The sequence below is a fragment of the Durio zibethinus genome, chromosome 21 (assembly GCF_047325235.1).
Source record: "Durio zibethinus cultivar Kanyao isolate XHJ-2024 chromosome 21, ASM4732523v1, whole genome shotgun sequence".
Taxonomy (NCBI): domain Eukaryota; kingdom Viridiplantae; phylum Streptophyta; class Magnoliopsida; order Malvales; family Malvaceae; genus Durio; species Durio zibethinus.
Window position 1 is genome coordinate 7,177,926 of NC_143182.1, and position 23,750 is coordinate 7,201,675.

Genomic DNA, 23,750 nt, shown 5'->3' on the forward strand with positions numbered 1-23,750 from the left:
CTTGAGAATATGTGGTGATTGTCACACAGCATCCAGGTTTATTTCTTTAATCACTGGGAGAAAGACTTTAGTGAGGGTTTAGGATATTTCATCATGTTCAAGATGGTCTTTGTCCATGTAACGACTACTGCTGATAAGAACTGCTGCAATACTGGCTGTTGAACTTCTTGTGCAGCTCCAGAGTGTTAAAGGCAAGTTCAGATGGTTCTTTAGTAGTTTGATTCAATTTCTGGAGTCATCACTTGTTGTAGTGTTTAGTAAGTAGGATGGTTTTATCATCACTTGTTGTAGTGTTTAGTAAGTAGGATGGTTTTATCATCTACCGTTTTAAAGAAGTGATAATTCCTCTAAACATTTAGAGATTAATTCACCCTTCCTTAGTACTTAAGCTGTTTGTAGTCAATCTCTCCACCGCTCAACATGCCCTGCGTTCATGAATTTTAGTGGCAAACACAAAACGGATGTAACTTCTAAAGAAGAACTTCATTCCTAACCCCTTTTTAGAACCGTGATGGAGAGAGCACGCTTCCCCGAATTTTTAGTTGATTTGCATCCGGTGCGTCGTAACGTCATGGCTTGTTTGAATTTCGTTGGTAAAGTTTGCCAGGCAAGGGGCAAGCAAAGGAGTGATCGAGACAATCATTGTTCCTCGAGTGTTTATCGCCCTTTCTGTTTACCATGAATAAAGAAATACCTTGGGAGGCAGTGTAGGAACATCAAAGGATGTTGAGGGTGGCTTTCTTAGCTTGATCACATAGTTTCGTTCTTATGATTCATTTGGATGGATAACAAGATTAGTTACAATAAAATTAAAAACAATAATGACGGTAAAATTAAATAAAATTAAATAATATAATGATGAAATTAAAATTAAAAAATAAATGACAGTGGAATTAATAGTTATTCGATTTACAAATGTAACTTAATTGCTGCATAAGCCAAGCTGAAGCAAAAATATTGTTCTAATCTGGTTGGATATGGTTGAATTTGTTGTTAGTATTGTATTCACAGTTGGTTGCTGAAATGAATAATGGATAATGAGATGTTCAAAACAGGTATTTTCAATGGTTTACACAAAGAAGAATGCCATTGAAATGCCAAAATAACCAAAAAGGAAAAAACAAAACAAAGAGAAAGGCAACCGGGCCAATGGACCAGGTTAGTACTTAGAATTGGTCCCTAGAGAGTTCGTTGGACAAACGCCCGCGAACATTTTATGCCAAAAAAAAAAGGTGAAAAACCGTGGAGCTGAGGGTAAGATAAAAATGGGATTTTTCACTTTTTTCCTCCCATTGAGAAGGAAGGCGTAACAAAAGGTGAAAAACCGTGGAGCTGAGGGTAAGATAAAAATGGGATTTTTCACTTTTTTCCTCCCATTGAGAAGGAAGGCGTAACAGAGAAGAGAAGCCAGCCAAGCAAACAGATTCTCTCACTCATTCTTTCCGAAGATTCACTTCCATTTTCTTCTCTTATTCCACACTTATAAATACTTTAGAAAACCCAGTTTGACAACCACACATTCTACTTCATTTACCCGTTGCTGATTCTCAAGAGAAAGAAGAGAGCAAATGGCTAACCCGCCAAAGCCATGGAAAGCGGAGTATGCCAAGTCGGCTCGATCATCTTGCAAAACTTGCAAAAGCATCATCGACAAGGAGGAGTTAAGGCTCGGCAAAATGATCACCGCCACCCAGTTCGATGGCTTCATGCCCGTACATTTCCTCTACTGATTTTCTTTTTTCTGGGTCTTTTGGCCTTTTTTTTTTTTGAGAATTCAGGGAATGTTGAGTACATGCAACTGTAACTCTCATTTGGGCTTGTGGCATATTGCTTAATTGCTTACTTAATCTTTTGCTTTTCCCTATTCCGATCTTTTTAGGTTTAGGCATTAACATTGACTCCCACGTTCTTCTAAAACTCAAAGGCTCCATTTTTCTATTGTAATTTGTTACCTTTTACTTAAATTTTACTCATTGCCATTATTGTGGATACTTAAATCTTCTATCTTTTTTTTTGCTTATGTTTGTCTGTTCTATGAATTAGATGTGGAACCATGCCAATTGTATACTAAGGAAAGCAAAACAGATAAAGTCGTACGTATTGTACTAATTGTCCGTTGTGATTTCCGAAAGATAATCTCGTGAAGATGCGGATGTTAACTTTTTTTTTTTATTGTATAGTATTGATGATGTTGAAGGCATGGAATCGCTTCGATGGGAAGACCAACAAAGAATCAGGAACTATGTGGAGGCCGCCGAACCCTCAAATGCAAATGCTGTCACTGCTACAGCTATGGAATATGCTATTGAAGTTTCAAAAACTTCTCGTGCTACTTGCAAGAGTTGCACCCAAAAGATTATGAAAGGAGAGGTGGATTTTTATGTTTAATGCTTTTTTTATCTGTTTGTGCTTTTCATGTATTGGGTTTGACTTTAGTTACTGATTTTGTGGTTTTATAAAATGGATCTATGAATTAAGTGTATAAGGTTGAAATTATGCTTCAAGGACCCAGTAAACATTCTCTTCTTTTGGTGCTTGCCTTAACATCTGAAAATTGGTAAATATTTTATGGTGATAGAAACTTGCTTCATATGTGAGGATAGGTCGAAGATTTTTTTTCCATTTGATAGCACAATAAACTATTAGATATCAAATGGTAAGATAAAAATGGTTTAGGTGGTCGGAGAATTGTTCTGAGATAAGGGCTGGATGAGGTGCGTATTTTATTATGCTACTAATGGTTGGGGTGGTAGGATTTCTCTATTTGTTTTCTTCCGTTAGGTGTTTCCAAGGATATATAGTTGTGTGCACATTTTTACTTTTTTCAGCTTTAAAATCAACGTGACTTGTGCCTTTATTTTCTCTCTCAAATTGATTTCTGGGTGGTCTTTTCAAATCCAAATCAAATGTGACATTTCTTTGTAATTTCTCTAGAATTATCTTCCAAACAAGTATCCCTTGTACCTTCTTTGTTTTCTTGCAAATGATATAGGCTATTATTTGTTTAAAAAAGTTTTCAGACAAATTAAAATGCTGTTTGTTTTCTTGGTGTCCCCACCCTAAAAGTGTGCATTTTAAATAATTCCATATTTTCAGAGTTAGAGACTCCATGGTAGCAATATGAGAGTTGGTTTATGAGTTAATTCCTAATGTTGCAATCTATCTTAAATAAAACTGATATGTAAAAGAACACGGTAGATGCATGATATATAGAAGAACACAATAGGTGCATGATGTGAATTTTGAAATTCATTTATGGTTTCTGCTGACACCGTTTATGCCAATGCTTAAGTTTTAGGTATTTTAAATATTCTAAGTACTTTTTAAGACAACATTGATAATGCTAGTTGTGCGCAAATGAGGTTTAACATTTTTATGCATTGGTTTTTCTAATATTGTTAGGTTCGTATATCCTCCAAGCCTGAGGGTCAAGGATCTAAGGGATTGGTGTGGAACCATGCCAGGTGTTTCATGGAATTGTCTCCTGCTACTCAAGTGGAGAAGTTGCCCGGATGGGAAAGCCTTTCATCTTCTGACCAGGCAACTGTTTCTGCATTGTTTAAGAAGGTTCCTGCTGCTAAAAATGGTATGGGAATAATATCCTAGGTTTTCTCATTTTGATGCCCTAGCGGTTCTAAATTTTGATTTTAGTTGCTTTCTAGTTGAATTATCATTGTCCTTTTCAGGCAAAGGAACTGAGGTACCAGAGGATAAACAGCCAGCATCAACCTCCACAGCTGGCACAAAACGTAAAAAGGATGTTGGTGATGATCAGAACTTAAAAGTCACTAAGTTGGAAGGAGATGTGCCAACTAGTAGGGCTGGGTGTACAAAGAACACCAATGACTTGTTGGATAAAAACCCAAATGATTCTGATCTGGAAAGTAAAATGGAGGCCCAGACCAAAGAACTGTGGGCTTTGAAGGATGAGTTGAAGAAGCATGTGACAACAGGAGAACTGCGCGAAATGCTTGAAGCCAATGGTCAAGATGGAGCAGGATCAGAACTTGATTTGCGTGATCGTTGGTAAGTCTTTCCTATGCATTGAGATTGCGTTTTTTCCCTTTTTTTATATATTGTTTAGTTGAGCACTTGCATGAATATTTCGTGAATTTATAAATAAATATATTGGATGATTTTGCAGATACCTCTGCTTGATCTGTCAATCGATGCAAATATGTTGTACCTATATCAAACACTTGATAATTGAATCTGTTGTTTCTAGTTCTTTTTTCTTTTCATTTTTGTGCATCTAGATGTAACTTTCACAATGAATTGCTTAATGATTAGTACCATGCAATGAACATGAACTTCTAATTTTCTACACTGAAAATTGAAACGATTCTTTTGGTATAATTTTGTCCAGTGCTGATGGGATGATGTTTGGAGCACTTGGCAAATGCCCCATGTGTTCTGGTAATCTTCGCTTTTCTGGAGGCATGTACCGTTGCCATGGCTACCTTTCAGTATGGAGCAAGTGTTCTTACTCTACTCGTGAACCTGAACGTCTTAAAGGGAAATGGAATGTTCCAGATGAAACAAATAATGAATTTCTTAGCAAGGTATTCAACAAGATTCATGTGATATACAAGTATATAAACTGTAATATTTTACTGACTCAATCTTTTTTCAGTGGTTTAAATCACAAAAAATGAAAAAGGCTGTTCGCATCCTGCCTTCTGCATCTGCTTTTTCAGGTCATGCTGCTAATGTCCAATCTCAAACTTCAAAGGTTGAAAGTTTGGCAGATTTGAAAGTTTCTATTGCTGGATTACCTCACAAGTCCATGGTAAAATCTCATCCACTATATTTTATAAGTTAGTGAAGCTAAATTCAGTTTGTTCAGAATAAATGTGAGCATGGGTTCATTTCTTGAGGATATTTGCTTCTCAGGAAGAGTGGAAGGAAAAAATCAATGGAGCAGGTGGTGTCGTTCATGCTAAGATCAAGAAAGGTTTCTGCTTCCTGGACTGTATTTTTAATAGTTGTTTATGTTAATTGGTTTGTACCTAACAAATAATGTTGTAGATACTAACTGCTTTGTTGTGAGTGGGGAGTTGGATGGTCATGATGCTGAGATAAGGAAGGCAAGGTAAAGATGATTTCATCTTTCTGGTCTTGAGTTGTTCCATTCATTTTAGACTCATTTCAAGTGTTTCTGTTTTCAGGAGGATGAAATTGCCAATTGTTAGGGAGGACTACCTTGTTGACTGTTTTAAAAGACAGAAAAAGCTTCCATTTGATTTTTACAAAGTTGAAGCCATTGGTGAGGCCTCTAGCATGGTTACTGTCAAAGTTAAAGGACAAAGTGCCGTGCATGAAGCTTCTGGTCTGCAAGATTCATGTCACATACTTGAGGATGGGGAAAGTATATATAACACAACTTTGAACATGTCTGACTTATCAACTGGTGTTAACAGGTGCATTTTGCACATCTGTCTCTTTGGCTGTCTCTTTAATTTGTTATGTTATGGCTGACTGTGACCTTCCTGATTTGGAATTTGTGTTAAATGTTTTTTCTTATTGCCTATTGGTAGATACAACTTAACAAATTTATGGCCCTCGCTTCTTCAAAGAATGATGAGGGGCATTCTCCTTGCTCCCATCCTCTTTGAAGACAGTGAGATACATACTTCTTTGGAAACTTTGCCTTCTCCCTCATTGCTTTTCTGACTCCGTTCTCATATCAATTTATTGCTACAGTAATTTTTCTGCTTTTTCATTTTTGATTTCCTATTTTTATACTCTCTTTTGATTTTTTCCCTCTCAATGAATATTAACTTCTACTTGTTTGGCATCTGAAGTTATTACATCCTCCAAATCATCCAAGAAGATAAAGGGTCAGGCTGTTATGTGTTCCGTAAATGGGGTCGTGTTGGGAATGAAAAAATTGGTGGTAAAAAATTGGAAGAGATGTCAAAATCAGATGCAATCTCTGAATTCAAACATTTATTTCTTGAGAAGACTGGGAATACATGGGAGGCGTGGGAACAGAAACGAAATTTCCTGAAACAGCCTGGCAGATTTTTCCCATTGGATATTGTATTGCCTATTTCCTTTTCATCTCCCACTATATATACTATGCCTCTTGCTTGGATAGTGGATTCTCTTTTCTTATAATTCTCTTTTACATGATGGAATTCGTAGGATTATGGAATTAACAAACAGGTGTCAAAAAACAAGCACACTGATGCAGACAGTCGACTTCCTCATCCATTACTTGAATTGATGAAGATGCTTTTTAATGTGGAAACATACAGGCAATGGCCCATTCTCCAATCAAACTCTCCCCTTTCTCCTTATTCTTTCTCAAATTATTTAGGTGTCTGAAAGATCCATTCTTGACTGCAGGGCTGCAATGATGGAGTTTGAGATTAATATGTCTGAAATGCCACTTGGAAAGCTGAGCAAAAATAATATTCAGAAGGGTGAGTAATTGTAAAAGTCTCATTTATTTATGTATTATGCTGAACATCCTTAGATGTTGCATTCTATGAGTTAAATTTCTGTTGTATATGTGCAGTAGAAAATTTAGTAACCATATCTCCTTGGCCCAGGTTTTGAGGCATTGACAGAGATACAAAATCTATTGAATAGCAATGCTTATGATCCTTCTGTCAAAGAAAGCTTGATTATTGATGCCAGTAATAGATTTTTTACTGTAATTCCTTCCACCCATCCACATGTCATAAGGGATGAAGATGATTTTAAGTCAAAGGTACAGATTCTACATATTGTTTCCTTTTCCTAATTTTTTTTATGCTGTTGTGTATTCATGTTTCTCACCTTTGAATGATAGTATTGCCTCACCGTGACTCATTTGATTTCATCTCCCTTGAAACTTTTACTGCAACTTATGAAATTACATTAAACCCAAAATAAGGGGTAGTTGTGCTGTTATGAATTGTTCGGGGACTGATTTCTGTTGCGTATAAAGTGGAGTAATTGGTTTCATTTATTGGCAACAACCTAGTTACATTTACTTGCCTGGTTCCTGTATGTTATGTTTTAACGTCCATTAATTTGAAGCAGTCCCCGTTTTGTCTTGTTATGAGCATTGGTATTCACATTTTTAATTCAGAAACAATTTCTCATTGTAGGATTGATACTTAATTGCCCTTTTCTTTTCTTTTTTTCCCCTGAAACAGTGAAGGGTGTTATGCTGTTTCCTTAAGACATCTTAACTCTTTGGCTGCGGATTAAGTACTTAGGTTGTAGCTTTTTGTTTAGTCTCTGAATTGCTTGTCAATAGCAATGCCTCTAGCCTGTAGGTGGACATTTTCTCCTTGTGGTTTTAGCGTTATGCTGTTGGTGGATAACACTTTCATAACATAGAACCTACTTTTCCATGGCACTTTGATTATCATTCTGGCCATAGAGAATACTGCTAAAAAATTTATAAAAAAAATGTTATTGACTAGTTATCTTCGTGGTTGCTGTGTTGTAATAGTGTGGGTATTAGCATGATATCAACGTTTGTTTCAATTTGATACATTGTATGCTGAAGTCAGGGAGTTGGAGTCAACTTGCTCAACTTTTGCTGGAAAACTGCTACTTTTCTTAAAGCTGTAAACAAACTTGCTAGTTTAGATAAGCTTCTCGTGTAAGGCATAAACTGTGATCCTCCTTTTGTGCTTAAAATGTAGGTTAAAATGTTGGAAGCTCTTCAAGAAATGGAAATAGCCTCAAGATTAGTAGGTTTTGATGTTGACAGTGATGACTCCCTTGATGAGAAATACAAGAAACTCAATTGTGATATTGCTCCCCTTCCTCATGATAGTGAAGATTTTCAGTTGATTGAGAAATATCTCCTTACGACTCATGCCCCTACTCATACTGTAAGTCTGCTTTATTATATGAGAGTGACAAACTCTGACTGCACTGCTTATGGGCTTGTTTATTGTTTTTCCTTTCTCCCTCCTTCTAAAATATGTTCAATTTGCAATAAATAATTACTGCAACTATATGTTAATATCAGGAATGGACTCTTGAACTGGAAGAAGTATTCTCACTTGAAAGAGATGGAGAATTTGTTAATTTTACTCCTTATCGAGAAAAGCTTAATAACAGAATGCTTCTTTGGCATGGTAAGTGGCTATTTATTTATGTAGGAGAGATTGACTGCCGATGCAAATTGCTGCAAATAATTTGGGGCAATTTGCCTGATGCTACAGTTTTGGGATCTATTGGACCATTATGAGATATTCTCCCATGCAGGTTCACGGTTGACAAATTTTGTAGGAATACTTAGCCAGGGACTAAGAATAGCTCCACCAGAAGCTCCCGCAACAGGCTATATGGTTCTCTTACATTCTCTTTTCATAAATACTCGTACATCACTGCATGTAGGATATACCCACTTCTTATGCAAGACTAACTGTTTTAATTCTTTGGCATTTCAGTTTGGCAAGGGGATTTACTTTGCTGATTTGGTCAGTAAGAGTGCTCAGTATTGCTATACTGACAGGAAAAATTCTGTAGGCCTAATGCTTCTCAGTGAAGTTGCTTTAGGGGAAGTCTATGAACTAACAAAGGCCAAGGTTAGACCACCCTTTCTTGCCAATGACTAGATGGAGAACTTGGCATTTATTAAATATTTCTATATGCTTACTTTTCCTTATTCTCATTCAGTATATAGAAAAACTACCAAAAGGAAAGCACTCTACTAAAGGGCTTGGCAAGAAAGTGCCTCGGGAGTCTGACTTTGCAAAGTGGAAGGATGACATTATTGTTCCTTGTGGGAAACCAGTTCCATCCAATGTGAAGGCATCTGAGCTGATGTATAATGAGTACATTGTTTATAATGCAGCTCAAGTAAGTTAAAAGATTTTTGCCGCCCTTGTAGCTAATTAGCTATATGTGGCAGTTTGCACTTGATATGTTGTCCACCATTAGTGTATGAAAATAAATTAGACCTTCGGTTCTATTGCAATGTGCATTACGTATATCCATCTGTGCATTATTAATATAAAGGCTGAAGGTATATTTTCTAAATTACTCTACCAAATTCTGTCTATCCCCATTCCCCAAAGATGCCATCTTCCTATCTCTTTCCTTTTAGTGAGATGAGGGGTTCTTTTTTTTTACTAAAGAAGTTGTTCAAGTTAAATGAACAATGGAATTAATCCTTGGAATTAAGTTTGGAAGATGCCTGACAAGATTTGAGGCTAGGAAATTGTTGGCAATGTTCAGGGAGAAAGACTAAATGGCCTCATTTGAAATTTGAATTAGCCTCTGATATATTTCCTTCTGTGTACTTGAGTGGCCTTATTTGAAACTAATTGGACATGTGTAATTATTATTACTACCCATCTACCACTGCTGCTACTGCACCTGCCCCTAATTATATCATTGCTATTACCGTTGAACCCAGTTGATGTTGTTAACGTGGTTTTGCACTTATCATCTGCGTATTGTTTTTGTTTTGGACAGGTTAAGATGCAGTTCTTGTTGAAAGTCAGGTTTCATCATAAGAGATGAGGGCAGTGATGGATGTTTTTATGTACTTGAATGAAGGTCAGATCTGTAAATGTCAAAAATATTGAAGTTTGTCCCATTTTGGATGTTCTGAAACAAAGGTTGAGTCTTGATAAGATCTCGTTTTGGGTGTTAGCTTGGAGATCTTTTAACTCGTGCTTGTTATCCATGTAAAAGCTGTTTGTAAAAAATGGAGAAACACTTGCACTTTTGATCTTTTCTTCTAGGATTCCGTGTCTTTTCTCTCGACATGGTAGAGGATTAAACGGTAATGAACTAATCAGTTTATTCCCTTGCTGATCATATGGAGTACTCATTTGAAAATAAATAAGCAAATACGACATGCATTATGTTTATGGTGTAGTTAAAAACTTTGGTCATATGACAATCACTGACACTTTCAATTCGAAGAGCCTAGAGCTTAAGGCTTATCTTGAGCCGCATTTAGCACATGATCCCTACCTTAATAGTTTAAGTCTAGCCTCAATTCTCCACTCATTGTTTTAGTTTGCTAGCACTTACCAGGAATACCAAGAGCTGAAATTTGACTATCGGAGATAACCAAAGGCTATATAAGACTTAGCTCCTCGACTAGATATTATGGTTATAACCGAATGTATCTTATTACTTACCGATACAGAAATTGTTAGTTTGCATGTGCATCTGTAACTTGACTTAAAGTATAAATGCTGGCAATGATTTGGATCTTTTCCATATAAATTCGAAGCCTGGGGCGCTGTGATGTGGTGTCATGGCCTAGCTAGCGAGGAAGATGAACAGAGAACTATGACATTGGATAGTAGTTTTTGGGTGCAAACCGCCATTTTCCTGTGTTAGGGAGTAACGAGCCTTTATGCCAGTTGTGCTTCTCTTTTTTTTTTGGTTGGCTGCCGTCTAGTCTATATTTTTCTTTGCATGTTTATTTAAGGTAGCTAAAAGGTTGTTCTTGGGCCAATGCGCCGCGCCATTTTTCTTCTGGTTCCAGCTGTTTTGGATTTGGCCTTTTGGGTTGATTGATATTTCCACATTTGCTCATGGCTGATGCAAACATGTATTAACCATATCTGTGAATTCCAGCATTAAGTTTGTATGCCTCTTATTATACATTGTTTTTGTGGTGTACAAACTTTTCAGAAGCTTAAAATTCACAATGAAATAACATATTGAATTAAGTAGACGTGTTAGACAAACTTACATGCGAAGATCGTGAGCTTCATATAACGTAAATACTTGGATGAGAATGAGATAAACCTTATACAATTATTTGAACATTTTACTCCTGCCTAAAGGGCTTGTTTGCAGCAAAGCTACATCTTTATTTTGATTGTCAATTTCTAAATGGTCATCAAAATTACCAATTAGTTAATAAGCATTAGCAGTGAATTTGATACGATCACATGCTGATTTATTGATAGCTTCTTTTTTTTTTTTTTTTTTTGTACTCAAACTTGATCTTCATTAAGCAAAGAAATCATTTTTGGTATAAATGGAGCAAAAGTTCATTGGCGACAAGAAACATTGAATCAGAGCGAGCTTTCCGACCAAGGGGGACAATAAAAGTTACAAAGTTAAAAAGGGGTTTTGGCAATTAGAGTTAATAGGAAATGCGAAAGAGAATGAAGTGAATCTGGTGATCAGATCTTAAGTTAAAAGTGAATAAGTTTTGATGGCTCTGGTCGACAGATATGCTTCAATAATGAGCAAACACATAAATTCCAAAAATATTGCTGTCCAGAATCATGCCCTGCAACATTATGGTTTATTTGTTACATATGTCCGCGAATACCACAGAAGATTTATGCAGTAAACTCAAAAGCCTGTAGTGCACGTTTTAACTGTTTTGATCTTTCTTAAAACGTTCTGATTTTCCAAAAACAAAAACAAAAAAGCAATCATTCGGTTTCCCTTTGCACTGGGCTCTAGTTAGGACTCCATCGCAGGTTAACGTGTATTTCTTGTTAGCCTTTTTTTTGTCTTTGTTTTACTTTCAGGGAAAAAAAATGATGGCCTCTCTCTGTCAGTCAATTCAGAGTAGGTTACCTTTGCCTTGGCCTTGTTGCTACTTTAGGTTGGCTTCTTTCCTTTTTGGTTTATTTGTTGTCTCTCGTGTGTGATAAAAACACGAGGAAGAAATTTTAAACTCAGTAGGCAGAGCAGCACTAGTTTCATGAACCAGATAAAACAAAGTCAATGTCCAGGTTTCCAAAGTCCAAACACCAACAAAAACCGAGTATCTCCTTTGCTTCACCTTGCCTCAATGTAAAAATCAACCATTATCATTGTGGTATACATGAAAAAAAAATGTAACAGTTTTAGCTGGCTGAATTAAAGTGATTAGCTTTGAAACATACAAATGCTGCTACCTAATTTATCTTCAAACAATATAAAAATTCTATAATACAACAACCACATTAACCAAATGCACTAAAAAAAGGTCGTAATTCACTTAAGTTGTTGTCGGTAGGCTTCACCGGCAGGTGGCAGTAGGAGCAGCTTCCACAAAGCGACAAAGAGCAGCAGTTCCAAGGAGCGGCGATCGGCGGAAAAAAAGATTAAACTTTCTACTAAAAACCTAAAAACACCACCAAAAATCAAACTTGTTGTGTTAAAAATATTTCAAATAATGTAAACTAAAGTCTAAATCGTAGAGTAACTTGGGTCTGATCTATTAAAAAACAATCCCCATATTGCATAAACCATTAATAAATGTTCCCTCAGAACCGTACATAAAGGCCATTAATGTCTCCCATTCACGCTTCTTATAAGACTACCCCTTTTGTTGTGCCCCTGCAGGACCCCCCAACAGCCCCACTCTCACCTAGCCAGCCAACCATCCCCAAACCACATTTTTTTTAGCACCAATTCCTAGTGTACTCGTGCGCTTTGAAAATTTTTAAGATTTTATTTCTCTTATTCCTGATCTCCAGCCACTCTCTGCATTTTGTTTTCTTTACTGTTTTCTCTCAAAGTTCTTCTCTTTCTATAGTCTCTGCCATGGCAACATCCCGCTCTGGCACTGCTACTGTCACTGGAACTGGCTCCCCTTGTGGTGCATGCAAGTTCTTGAGACGAAAATGTGCCTCTGACTGTATTTTTGCACCTTACTTTTGTTCAGAACAAGGCCCTGCAAGGTTTGCAGCTATTCATAAAGTTTTTGGTGCTAGCAACGTGTCCAAATTATTGTTGCATATCCCAGCTCATGACCGTTGTGAGGCGGTTTTTACCATTGCTTATGAGGCTCAAGCAAGGATTAGAGATCCTGTCTATGGTTGTGTTGCTCATATTTTCGCCTTGCAACAACAGGTAATTAGATTTTTTTTTTTCTTTTGAAGGAAGCTTACATATAGAATTAGAACAAATATTCCCCCATGCTCTAATTTGCACATTTCTGAGGAAAGTTTTTATTTATCGGCCGAGAATCATTTTGGAAAGATCAAACTTCTTATATTCACCAGCTTCTTTCATGACTGATGAGTTGTTGCAATGATACAGTTGCTGAAAAAATCTATACTTCAGATTTTGTATTCAAGGGTTTTTACCAACAGAATTTCTTTTTGTTTATGATTGGCTTTAACTTTAACAGAGTATCAAACATGCAGCTATTAGTATGCGACCATTTTCTAATCTTCTTACGTATTCTCTTTTCTTGATTTCATAGGTGGCATGCCTGCAAGCTCAATTAATGCAAGTCAAAGCTCAACTAGCTCAAAATGCTATGAATTTACATAACATAGACAGTCAGTGGCAAGGAAATAACCTTTGTGGTGTTCCTTCCATTCCAACTTATCCAAGCTACATGAATCCATTTTCCCCACAAAGCTCACTTGAGTCGGTTGAACTCAACAGTGCTGATAGCATGAATATGCAAGAAATACAAAGAAGAGAGGAGTGTTCTTTCCAGGGTTATCCTAAGAAGAGACCATATAATTGTGATTTGGGTGAGCTTCAAGCACTTGCCCTTAGAATGATGAGGAACTGAACTGAATCATCCTTTTGTTTTTTCTCTATGGAGTATGATCCTGCTTCTGTTCTGATGCTGATGATCTTTTTCCAAAGAATGATGTATATACTCAAGAAATCTTGGTACTATAACTTTTTGATCAGCCTAATGTTGGCATTTTCCCCTTTCTTTAATCAAAAATTTTTATTACTACTTGGAATTCAGCTCTGTCTTCAACTCTTCATACTGTAGCTGCAATAAGTTACTGGGGGTGGTTAATTCTTGTCTGTTCTGATAGATATATCTGTCCTGGAAACTAATACTTTACTGGGGGTTGGTTTACTTTTTCTTTTGATAGATTACTGTTTACTGAGCCACAATAATAGAGCAACTTCATTTGACAATCTGATAAAGGCATTGAAAGTCGGGTTATCCAGATTTGTTTTCATTTCCTACCTATCAACGCCAATGATAGATTACACATGGCATGTACATACAAATTTGAACCCTATGGTGTCCTTTCCTACGATCGGATATTAAATTACGAAAGCAATTGTTATTTGTTTGGCCCGGGTTTTCTAGATGACATTATTTTTATATATAATAATATATTATCATCAGCCTGGAATGGAATCACACTATGCAGCAGGGTCAATATATATTTCTTCCGTAACCAAGATGATTGCCTCCAACTATTGTCAGAATATCTTAGTTTAATAAACATGTAAATAGCTCTACTAAAGCATTGGTTAACTATGTTTTGCTTTTCTGAATAAAAGTAATCTCACTTGTTTGGATAAATCTTCGAATTTATGCAACAAATGAGTGAAGAAATTTATACAGGCACCGCCATATAAAGTACTCTAATTAATTTGTTTTTCAACTTAATTACTTGAGCTGTAATGTTATAAATCAACCATCTTGATTCTTTATCTAAGATTGATTATCTTTACATGAGTCTACATCGTTTAAAGGTGACCAAGGATTCCTTTCCAGCATCTGTTTAGTCCAAAAGCAGATCACCTGGGATGCATAGAATTATGGCTTTGCTAAGAAAAATCTAATTTCATGTCAACAAATAGGGATATCTGGGAAGAGCCTGTGAGTGCAATGATGGTGATTAGAGGCAAGCACACCCTTGGGGAAGTATCCTTGGGACCCACTTTGCCTAGGGTTTATGTTCTAATGAGTAGGTTTACCTAACATAATTAGTTCTTGCTCATTTTAAAACCAATAACCTATGGCCCTGTATTCATATTTATAGACAAAATGTTCCCTTTATTGAATGCACAAAGGCTACATTATGAGCTAAGAGGCTTTGCCCACATTTTGCTAACCAATTCAGGCACTTTTTTTTTAATCAAATTCATATAAAATTTTTAAAAAATTTTAAGTTAACATTTTCGTGTTAATTTTTATATTATTTTTCATATTATATTATTATATCATAATATAAATTGTTATATCTATTATTATTTTTATTTAAAGATGTTATAATTAAAATTAGTACTATTTATTTAAGTTCCATATATCATTGAAACAAATAAAACTTCTCCAACTATATTTTTGAAGTGTTGTTTGTCTCATAAGCATGTATAGAGCATAATCAAACTCCATTAATGGTCATACATAAAAAAATGTATATATATTTATTAGACATGATTAAAACATGATAGAATCATAAATTCAGTTTTTAAAGTTTAACGATAGAATATAAATTAAATTATGAAAAAAAAAAAAAAGATAGAAGTTCTTATAGCGTTTTTAGCTTGACGTTCAAGTAACGAGACTATCATTCTCTTTGATAATTAATCAAGCTTAATTTGCTTCTAGATATTCTTATTATTAACCGATCTCCAATATCAGATCAACTAGAACAAAAGTTAAGCTCCAACCCAGTACTGATCTATGGTTGTCCAACATTTTAGGCATTCCAGATTCTTCTTATTAATTGATGTGTTTTTTTGCTTTCAGTCCTAAACCTTATCACATGGTTATAATATCAGTCTTAACATTAATTATCAAATATATTTGCTAACGGAATGTACACAAAGAAATAACGGTAACTACGTAGCATATTGCGTTTGTGGTTGAAATAGCAATTTTGAAACATTTAGGTTTGAAAACGAAAAATAGGTAAACATTTAGGACTAAAAGTGTAACTATCTTAATTTGCAAAACAAAACATGTAAGCTAAGTTGGCATAGAGATATTTGCGATACTAAAATTTTTTATAATCTTCCTGTACGGACTGTTGATTATAATTTATACGGGTTAATCTGATAGCAGCAGCAAGGGGTGATATCCTGGTTGGCAGCTGCCACCGTCGGAGCCATAATTGCCAGAGTATTAATGGACCAACATAAAACCTTAAGACAAACCATAAAAACATGTAAGAGAATAAATAACTTCAGTCAAGCTACAAGTTAGGATTAATCTAATGTCAAGTTCTTCCAGCCCATCACCCTTTATATCAGGAAAATCTTTATCAGTAATCAATTAATAAAGAAAAAAAAAAAAAAACCCAGTAAAGCGACAGTAATCACTTTCGTACTTTGTCCATATATTTCAAATTGCAAACAAAAAAGCAGAATAAAAAAAAATTGGAATATTAAGCTGTAGAATACATTTGTTGGACTCCATTACTTGAACCTGAAAAAGTAATTATTCCAAAGAGGATTAATTAAATTGGAGTGAGTGATCATTGGTTGAATGTGAGGTCAGTGAAATAGAAAAGAACTGAAATCAAACTTTAGTAGAAAACAGTTTAAATTGTTACATTATAAAGTATACTCCTAAAAGATTTCAAAAGATAAAAAGAGAGTATGGTCTGTCTCTTTGATAGTGTCTTATTCTTAAAGGACAAGACCCATTGTCATAAAATATATTTATGTTATAAGTTAGAACCGTGACAGACACTTCCAATTCCAATCTTTGTCAAAAGATCAGCGAAAAGTATGTTGATTATTGGGGTTAATTCTTTACTTTAATTATTAAGGTGGGATAAAGTATTAATTAATGGAATTAATGTATAGTATATGATGAATGTTAATAATTAATTATACTAATTTTTGTTATAAAAATTTAAGTGAAGGAAAATATTTAATTTCAAGATCAAAGTATATGACAAGTCTTAACAGGAATTTAAATTATATTATAAATCGCTCACAAAAAATGATTAATAGTAAAAATCAAATTTAAATCTTATAAATAAAATATTTTATTTTTATGGACTCAAATTTTATATTAATCATTTAATTAAACGTTCAAATAAAAAAAATTATTCTCATTTTTAGACGCTCTATAATTTGAATATTTAATATTTATTAGGCACATGACATGAATTGTTGATGACGTGTTGGTTTAAACTACAAACTAATAAACACGAATTATTGTCTTATTTGGGAATTGAAAAATTAGAAATAAAACGAAAGCAAACAAAAGGATAAATGAAAGAAACGGTTTGGAGACTAAACACAAGGAAATCATGAATGGCTAACAATTTTACACGTCTTCTTGGTGGTTTTTATTTTTTAATTATTTTTAAAATACAACTTTTGACTATTGATTTTGCAACGCAGGTGTGTGTAATCCGAACCGTCGATTATGGGGTCCACTAATAGATCAGATCACGCCAGATGGACAATTTCGTCCTTACAGGCTGCTTATTTTTATAATAAATAAAATAAACTATAATTTTCATTTTAGGCAGTTCATTTGTTCCCATAAACTTATCATATTTTGACTTTTTGTTGATCAAAATTGTTTAATTTGGATACTTTATATTTATTATTGATAGAAATTTTAAAAAAATGTCCTAAAATTTTTTAATGAAGTATTTTTTAAATATATATTTATAAAAATTAATTATTTAAAATATTTAGAATGATAATAATCAAAGTTAGAAATTTTTTTATTAAAAATATTAATCTTGACAATTTAACTAAGACAAGATAACCGTACATTATGTTGTGATAAAAAATTTGTTGTTTGGCAAGAGATGAAACACCCATTATTCTTTAGAAGGTGTAGAGCTGTTTTAAAATTCATTCCCACCCATCCCTCTAATCCTCATATAGTCACAGAACAAAAAAAAAAATTATTCTTTGATTTATTAATGAATTTATAGCTTGAAATTAATCAAAGAAAAAAAAAGCACTAATATAGAGAAGATGTTAAACATTTTGTCATTAGCTGATCGCAAAATGGGCCATACTTCGGCCATTTGGTTGGGCCTTTTTTGGGAGAACCAAGAGGGAATACAGCCCAAAAGTCGTAATTCTTGTGGATGAAATGTGCATAAGTATTTGGGAGAGTAGTTGTGTGTTTTACACGCCATCAAGAAATTAACTACTTGAATAAAAGGCCATGGTATTAATAAATTCTAGTAACAATTTCTAACTAATGTTATCTATTTTTTCTCTGCGGTTTTAGACAACTCAAAAAAAAAAAAAAAATAAAGGAGGAAAATTCAAGAAATGGCAAAACAATGCTAGCTCCTTCATTTTTCATTACTTCTTTGTATATTTCGATAAAAACATATGGCAAGCATAGAGATTCTTGAATCTTATAGCCTATATAAGCTTATATTAAAGCAATTATTCAGCCTAAGTCGCTACAATATTTCGTTCAACATCATATATATAAATTTTTAATTTTATTTTATTGATTTATATAATTATCTTTAAGATGTGACATTTATTATTCAACACGTTTGATATTTGAATTTTATTATCTGTAATTTCTTTTTTTTTTCTCCTCAATTTGATCATGTCTAAATCATTAAAAAAGAAAAATAGATCTCAACATCCCATCTTTATATGTAAAAGACGTCAAGATGTTGATGAACACTGATTTTTATCAATAAAAATCTATACAAAATTAAATATGATCTAGGCCTCAGGTCTGCTTTCCAATTAAGGGGTATATCCTTTTATTTTGACCAACCAAAAAAAAAAAAAGACAATATTAAAACAAGAGGGTATATGATATGATCTGCCAATAATTATGATGTTAAATGTTTATTGAGCAAAGAAAAGAACTGGTGAGGTCTACTTCCAATTCAAGATTTAATTGCAGTAATTCAATAGCATTGAAATACTACTAATTCATCATAATCCAAAATTTATTGAAAATCAGACTTGCACTGAGCACTGATATCTCCGATGATTTTGTCCAAATGATTTCCTTGATATGTAATAATGCAAAATTAGGACTTTACAGCTCATTTAGGCAGATTTGACAACCAGAATTTGTCTTAATATATATGTCATCAAACCCTTCAACTCACACACATGCACTTCTTTCTGCTTCAAATCAAATTACTAGTAACTCGTTGCAGTTAATCTCCCGAATAAGGAACACTACTCACCACATAAATCAATATGGCAAACCTGCAAGTTAAAGTAATATATCCATGAAGTAATAAGTTCAGTCAGAGATTTTTCACAGTTCTACCTTCTTCCTTGATCATGATGCTATATATAATGGTAGAAATTAAGGAAGAACAATCGAATAATAAATTGCACTGATCATTGCATAATTTATTCCATATGACAAGTCAAAAAAAATCTGCTTTGCACTGAAAAATGTGTATGCCAACAATATTAATATTGCAAATCCTCACAAAAAACATTGTGATATGTAGTAAACAACATCGAGTATAACAAAACTGGGGGGTGAATCAAGAATGACAAGTTTGGTTCCACGAATAATCTAAGTTTCTGATCTTGGGATCATAATCATGTTGTATTCTAATGAAAATGAGGTTGGTACATATTTCCTTATGTTTATTCTCCGCACACAATACATAATTAATAATTTCAGAGATCTTTAAATCTTTGATAAAATTGGTTGTTTCTGGAGCTATATACTATATATTCTTGAAAACAAAAAAGGAGTGTTTCCTTGATAGAAGCCAAAGCAGTTGGATTACATACTAGAGTCAAGCTGAAAAAGTTCAATGTTTCATGCGTAAACAAGCCAGTTGCACCATTAAGTTTAGCTTCAACCAACTCATCATCAGTCATTTTCTTGCAAATAAACAAAGTAAATAATTAATCTTCAGCTAAATCATAAACATTTTACTGAGTAGGATTTATGAATTACTTAGACCAATGCTGTAATCTTGAATCGAATCCATTACTTAGAGCATTTGGTAAAATTATTTTGAACCAGCTGTATGAAGAGGCTCATAAAGGGAAAGTGCGTAGAAAAGGAACTTAGGTAACAGTAATTTTATTAGGTAAAAAATTTGAGGTCCTTAATTGGTCCATAGACAAAGTAAATTTGCTCAACCGAAACCAGATCAATTTCTCCAGTTTTTCAGAGAGAGGAAATACACTATTATTCTATCAATATTCCAAGGTTACACTAGATTATAGAAAGCAAGAGTAGGGTGGATTTAGGGTTTTCCATTGTATGAACATTAATTTTCTAGGGTTCCTAGCGTTTATTTATAGCAACAAAAAGTGCATATATGTTTCAAAATATGCAGCATTCAATTCAAAACTGGAAGGTCGATGATGTCTTCACCAGTTTTATATAAATCTTTTGTGCTGAAGACCATTGATCCCCTTCATCATGAAAGTTGAGCATAGCCAAAGGCCATTGATTGAAGGTCATCAACATCCTGGAATGTCCATTGTCTGTTGTTTGTTTCCATGTCGAAGGAAGACAAAGAATGAGGAGTCTCCCCAAAAGTAGTAAATGAGACATGATCTTCTCCTGATGAGATGAATGAATTCTCAAAATTCCCTAAAGAGTTTGGATCCAAAAATCCATTCTCACAGTTTGAAGTGCTGGGATGATTTAAGAGTTTTTGGTTAAAATTTGCTGCCATGCTTGAATTATCTGGGTGAAACCAACTTTGAACTTCTTGGAGCTGAGAAGGAAGCTTTCCATAGTATTTGTCATTAGGGTTTGCAGTAACAGAGCCATTAAGAATGCTCTGAGCTGCTTGTTCCTTAAGAGAAGCAAGTTGTGCCTGTAGATTGACAACCTGTAGAATTTTGAAACACAAGAAAGCAATGGTAGATTGAATAATTAGATCTCCATTTAAAACTCAAATTAGGGTTTCAAATCATCAATTTACATCAAACAAGGTCAAAGGACGGTCGCAAAACCTGCTGTTGGAGAGCAAAGATATGAGAAACACAGCCATAAATGGGGTCCTGAAGCCTAGCTTGTGCTTCATATGAGATTGTAACCGCAGCTTCACAGCGGTCACTGACAGGGAGGTGAGCAAGCAACTTTGAGACATTGCTTGCACCAAAAACCTTGTGGATGGCTGCAAAATGGGTTGCACCTTGTTCATGGGAGAAATAAGGTGCAAAAACACAGCCTCTAACACATTTTCTTCTCAAGAACTTACAGGCACCACAAGGGGAACCAGAACCTGTCATATTGATCTTCTTTTTTTTTGGGTATTTTAAGTGGTTTTTTTCTTTTTGTTCTTAGAGAGAGGAGAGGTTTGGGCTGAGCATTATCGCCAAAAGGGGCTTATAAACACCAGAGAAAGAGGGAGGTGGATCATTTAATAATCAATTCTTAATTACATTCGGTCCCCTTATTGGGCTACATATTTCATTATTTTTTTCCTTTAAAAACCCCTCTTGCACCCTTCGTTCTAAATTTTTTATACTCTCAAATGAGATTCCATTTCGTATCCTTATACGACAAAAGAACAAGCATACAATCAAAGCCATTTCTATATATTTTGCTTGATGATTAGATTTATTACTTCTTATTTTGTGCTTTTCTTGGTTCTTATATATGTGTCATAACTGCAACTACTGTTTCTTTCAGATCAAATTAAGAATGAAATTGAATATTTATTAGTTCCAGGGTACCTAGCTAAATATTGCACATTGTTACATATATTCAATTATTGCAACAGCTTCAAATAGCTTGCCATATATTTCCGAGTCCTTGTAGTTATAAAATGGGAATTAGTTACCATATAGACATCAATTTGTCAAGTTATTTGTTTTATTTTCTATTATTCTTGACTTTTCGTCCTTTTAGATGTTCGTTGTTTTAAGTTTAACTGAGAGATATATTAACAAATTGTCGTGTATATAAAGCTAGAGCTGGCAATGGGTCATATATATGCAATTAAATTGAACAATTTTGAAGATAAACGTTCCATCCATCACCAAACTTGTTACTTATTCATGGCGTGTATTATTCTATCTACATCTTCATCTTCTCTTCCCTTGAATTTCTTCAATTAAGCTAATTACTCGACAAAACTACAATAAATTAATATATATTATGCAAGCAGTATAACTAATTACCTATATCTCAAATACAAACAATACTACAATATAAAAATACTTCTGGTTTCGATTTTCAAGAGTCTTCTATTTTTCTTTTCGTTCATAATTCATGGGGATAAGATTCTTTTTACTAAAACTTTTTAGTTTTTAGGGACCTTATGGAGGCTTATCCTCTGAGTCTACAACATAAAATAAACTCCTATATGCTGTTGCTGTGAATATTAATGTGATGGAGAACAAACTCAATTTCAGCAATCCCTGAATGTCTCTCACACAGATATCTAGAGGTCCTGAACCCTTATCTAAACTTGTCTTGGGATATAAAGATTGTAGGGTTCTAATTTTTTTAGTTTTATGATCTGTAAAGAAAATGGTCATGTTGGCTTGGATCGATTGAATTATCCATATTCACATTAACACAATTACATAAAATTGTGAAAGCACTGTAATTTATATTTCTTGCACAAATCTTAGGAAGAAAAAGAAAGAAAGAAGGAATTTGAAAAGGGGGAAAACAATAGGACAAAAGAGAACCATTCAGTATTGGCAGAACCCTTCTAACATGTGGAGTTCACTTTTTTTAATTTTAATTATATATGATCATTTCATTATTTCAGGTCTGAAATTTGCAGCATGTGTGGCTCATTATTAATTAAATACCCAGTAAGAGGGAGGTTCAGTCAGAGCTAGTTGATGATATATATATATATATAACAAATTGTCAAATTGATTAATGGAGATTAAACAGTTTGACACTCTCCTTTCATCTACCCAAAAAACAAAAAGAAATTCTTAGTATGAAATTCTCTCATTTTGGTGAGTTGAAAGATTTTATAAGAGGCCGCTGCACGCCCTAGTGCTACTCCAGATATGATTACAATCCATAGAGTTGAAATAGTGGTCCCTCTTCCTATGCTATATAATCCACCTGAAGTGGACTTAGCTTTTTTTCTATGATTAGAAGAAATCCGAAGGTTAAAATCATCATGCTGCGTATACTTTTCTATTGAGCCTATTTATAACCATCTAGATATTTTTACAAGTGCAAATTTTAATTCCTAGAGATTTCATGTAATAGCCTTTTATACTTGCAAAATATTTAAGTTACCATCAAATAAAAGCAGATCATGAGGATTGTTATTAACACAAACTGATAACTGATACGAATGACGTTCTTTTGCCAAAAACAACAAAAAAAAAACAAATATAGTTGTTCAATCTTCGCTGGCAAAATCAAAAGCCCATGATTATATATATGTATATATATGAATAACCAAGGTGATAAAGGAAAAAACGTATTGTAACTATTAGACATAAAATGGTGGATTACATATTTACATCATAATACCTGGTCAAGTACAGATAATCAGAGTGCAAAAAGGAACAAAATAAGAAGGATATGCAAAGAAAACAAGCATATATTCCAAAAATGAATGAAACAAAAGATAGTGACACTTGATGAGAAAAGGGAAGGAAGCGAATAGGCCAGAGGAAGGACAGTGAGAATTTGATTAGTTTAAGCTAAGCAGGTCAGGGCCTGTCGAGCAATACAGTATATTTCATCATTAACTAATCTTATATATAATCATTAATCGACTTTCAAATCACTTTCTCCTGTCACACATAGCTAGCAAGGTCTAGGCACCCATTGTGCACCTTTGGTCCCACACCCAAACTCCTAATAATAATGGCATCCCCCAACTTGACATCTTTCATCGCCTTCTCTTCTCTCTATCATAGCTATTAGCCTAAACCCCTCTCCAAAACAACTGTAATAATTACTTTTTTGCATTAATTACTACTACTACTACGATTTTAGCATGCATTAACGTTACTTGGAATATTACTGTTTTCCTACAATATCGTGAAGTATATATATAGTCATTTCCATATAATTTTTTTTTCTTTGATCAAACAACATATACTTCAAAAAAGTGATTTGACATTTGTCTGGAAAAATGTGAAACTTAAACTCTATCACTTAAATAAACTATATATACTAGCACTGTCAAAGAAAAAATTATTTTAAAAGGGTGGGCTATAATAAAAACAAA

At 34.1% G+C, this 23,750-nt stretch overlaps 3 protein-coding genes across 5 annotated transcripts; 2 read left to right on the forward strand and 1 right to left on the reverse strand.

Moving 5' to 3' along the window:
* The first annotated feature begins 1,375 nt into the window (after positions 1 to 1,375).
* Positions 1,376 to 9,777, forward strand: LOC111305272 (poly [ADP-ribose] polymerase 1-like). 3 transcript variants are annotated; one of them, XM_022902638.2, is made up of 20 exons: positions 1,376 to 1,712; positions 2,044 to 2,093; positions 2,181 to 2,370; positions 3,403 to 3,586; positions 3,687 to 4,026; positions 4,367 to 4,562; positions 4,634 to 4,789; positions 4,894 to 4,954; positions 5,029 to 5,092; positions 5,169 to 5,420; positions 5,805 to 6,042; positions 6,148 to 6,260; positions 6,352 to 6,428; positions 6,558 to 6,718; positions 7,647 to 7,838; positions 7,979 to 8,087; positions 8,218 to 8,300; positions 8,403 to 8,540; positions 8,632 to 8,814; positions 9,433 to 9,777. In XM_022902638.2, the coding sequence occupies exons 1-20, from the start codon at positions 1,569 to 1,571 to the stop codon at positions 9,478 to 9,480; spliced, it is 2,979 nt and encodes a 992-aa protein (XP_022758373.2). In that variant the 5' UTR covers positions 1,376 to 1,568; the 3' UTR covers positions 9,481 to 9,777. The 3 variants fall into 3 exon arrangements, with proteins under 3 accessions (XP_022758373.2, XP_022758377.2, XP_022758375.2); XM_022902640.2 differs by lacking the exon at positions 1,376 to 1,712 and adding an exon at positions 1,873 to 1,940; XM_022902642.2 differs by lacking the exon at positions 2,044 to 2,093.
* A 1,165-nt stretch (positions 9,778 to 10,942) lies between these two features.
* On the forward strand, positions 10,943 to 13,971 carry LOC111306116 (LOB domain-containing protein 16-like). Its single transcript, XM_022904025.2, has 2 exons — positions 10,943 to 12,780; positions 13,136 to 13,971. Exons 1-2 carry the CDS (start codon positions 12,472 to 12,474, stop codon positions 13,454 to 13,456), a joined length of 630 nt encoding a protein of 209 aa, XP_022759760.2. The 5' UTR covers positions 10,943 to 12,471; the 3' UTR covers positions 13,457 to 13,971.
* Positions 13,972 to 19,972: 6,001 nt separating this feature from the next.
* LOC111306118 (LOB domain-containing protein 29-like) lies at positions 19,973 to 21,055 on the reverse strand. Its single transcript, XM_022904026.2, has 2 exons — positions 20,542 to 21,055; positions 19,973 to 20,417 (listed from the first exon to the last, which is right to left on the reverse strand). Exons 1-2 carry the CDS (start codon positions 20,818 to 20,820, stop codon positions 19,998 to 20,000), a joined length of 699 nt encoding a protein of 232 aa, XP_022759761.2. The 5' UTR covers positions 20,821 to 21,055; the 3' UTR covers positions 19,973 to 19,997.
* Positions 21,056 to 23,750: the final 2,695 nt, after the last annotated feature.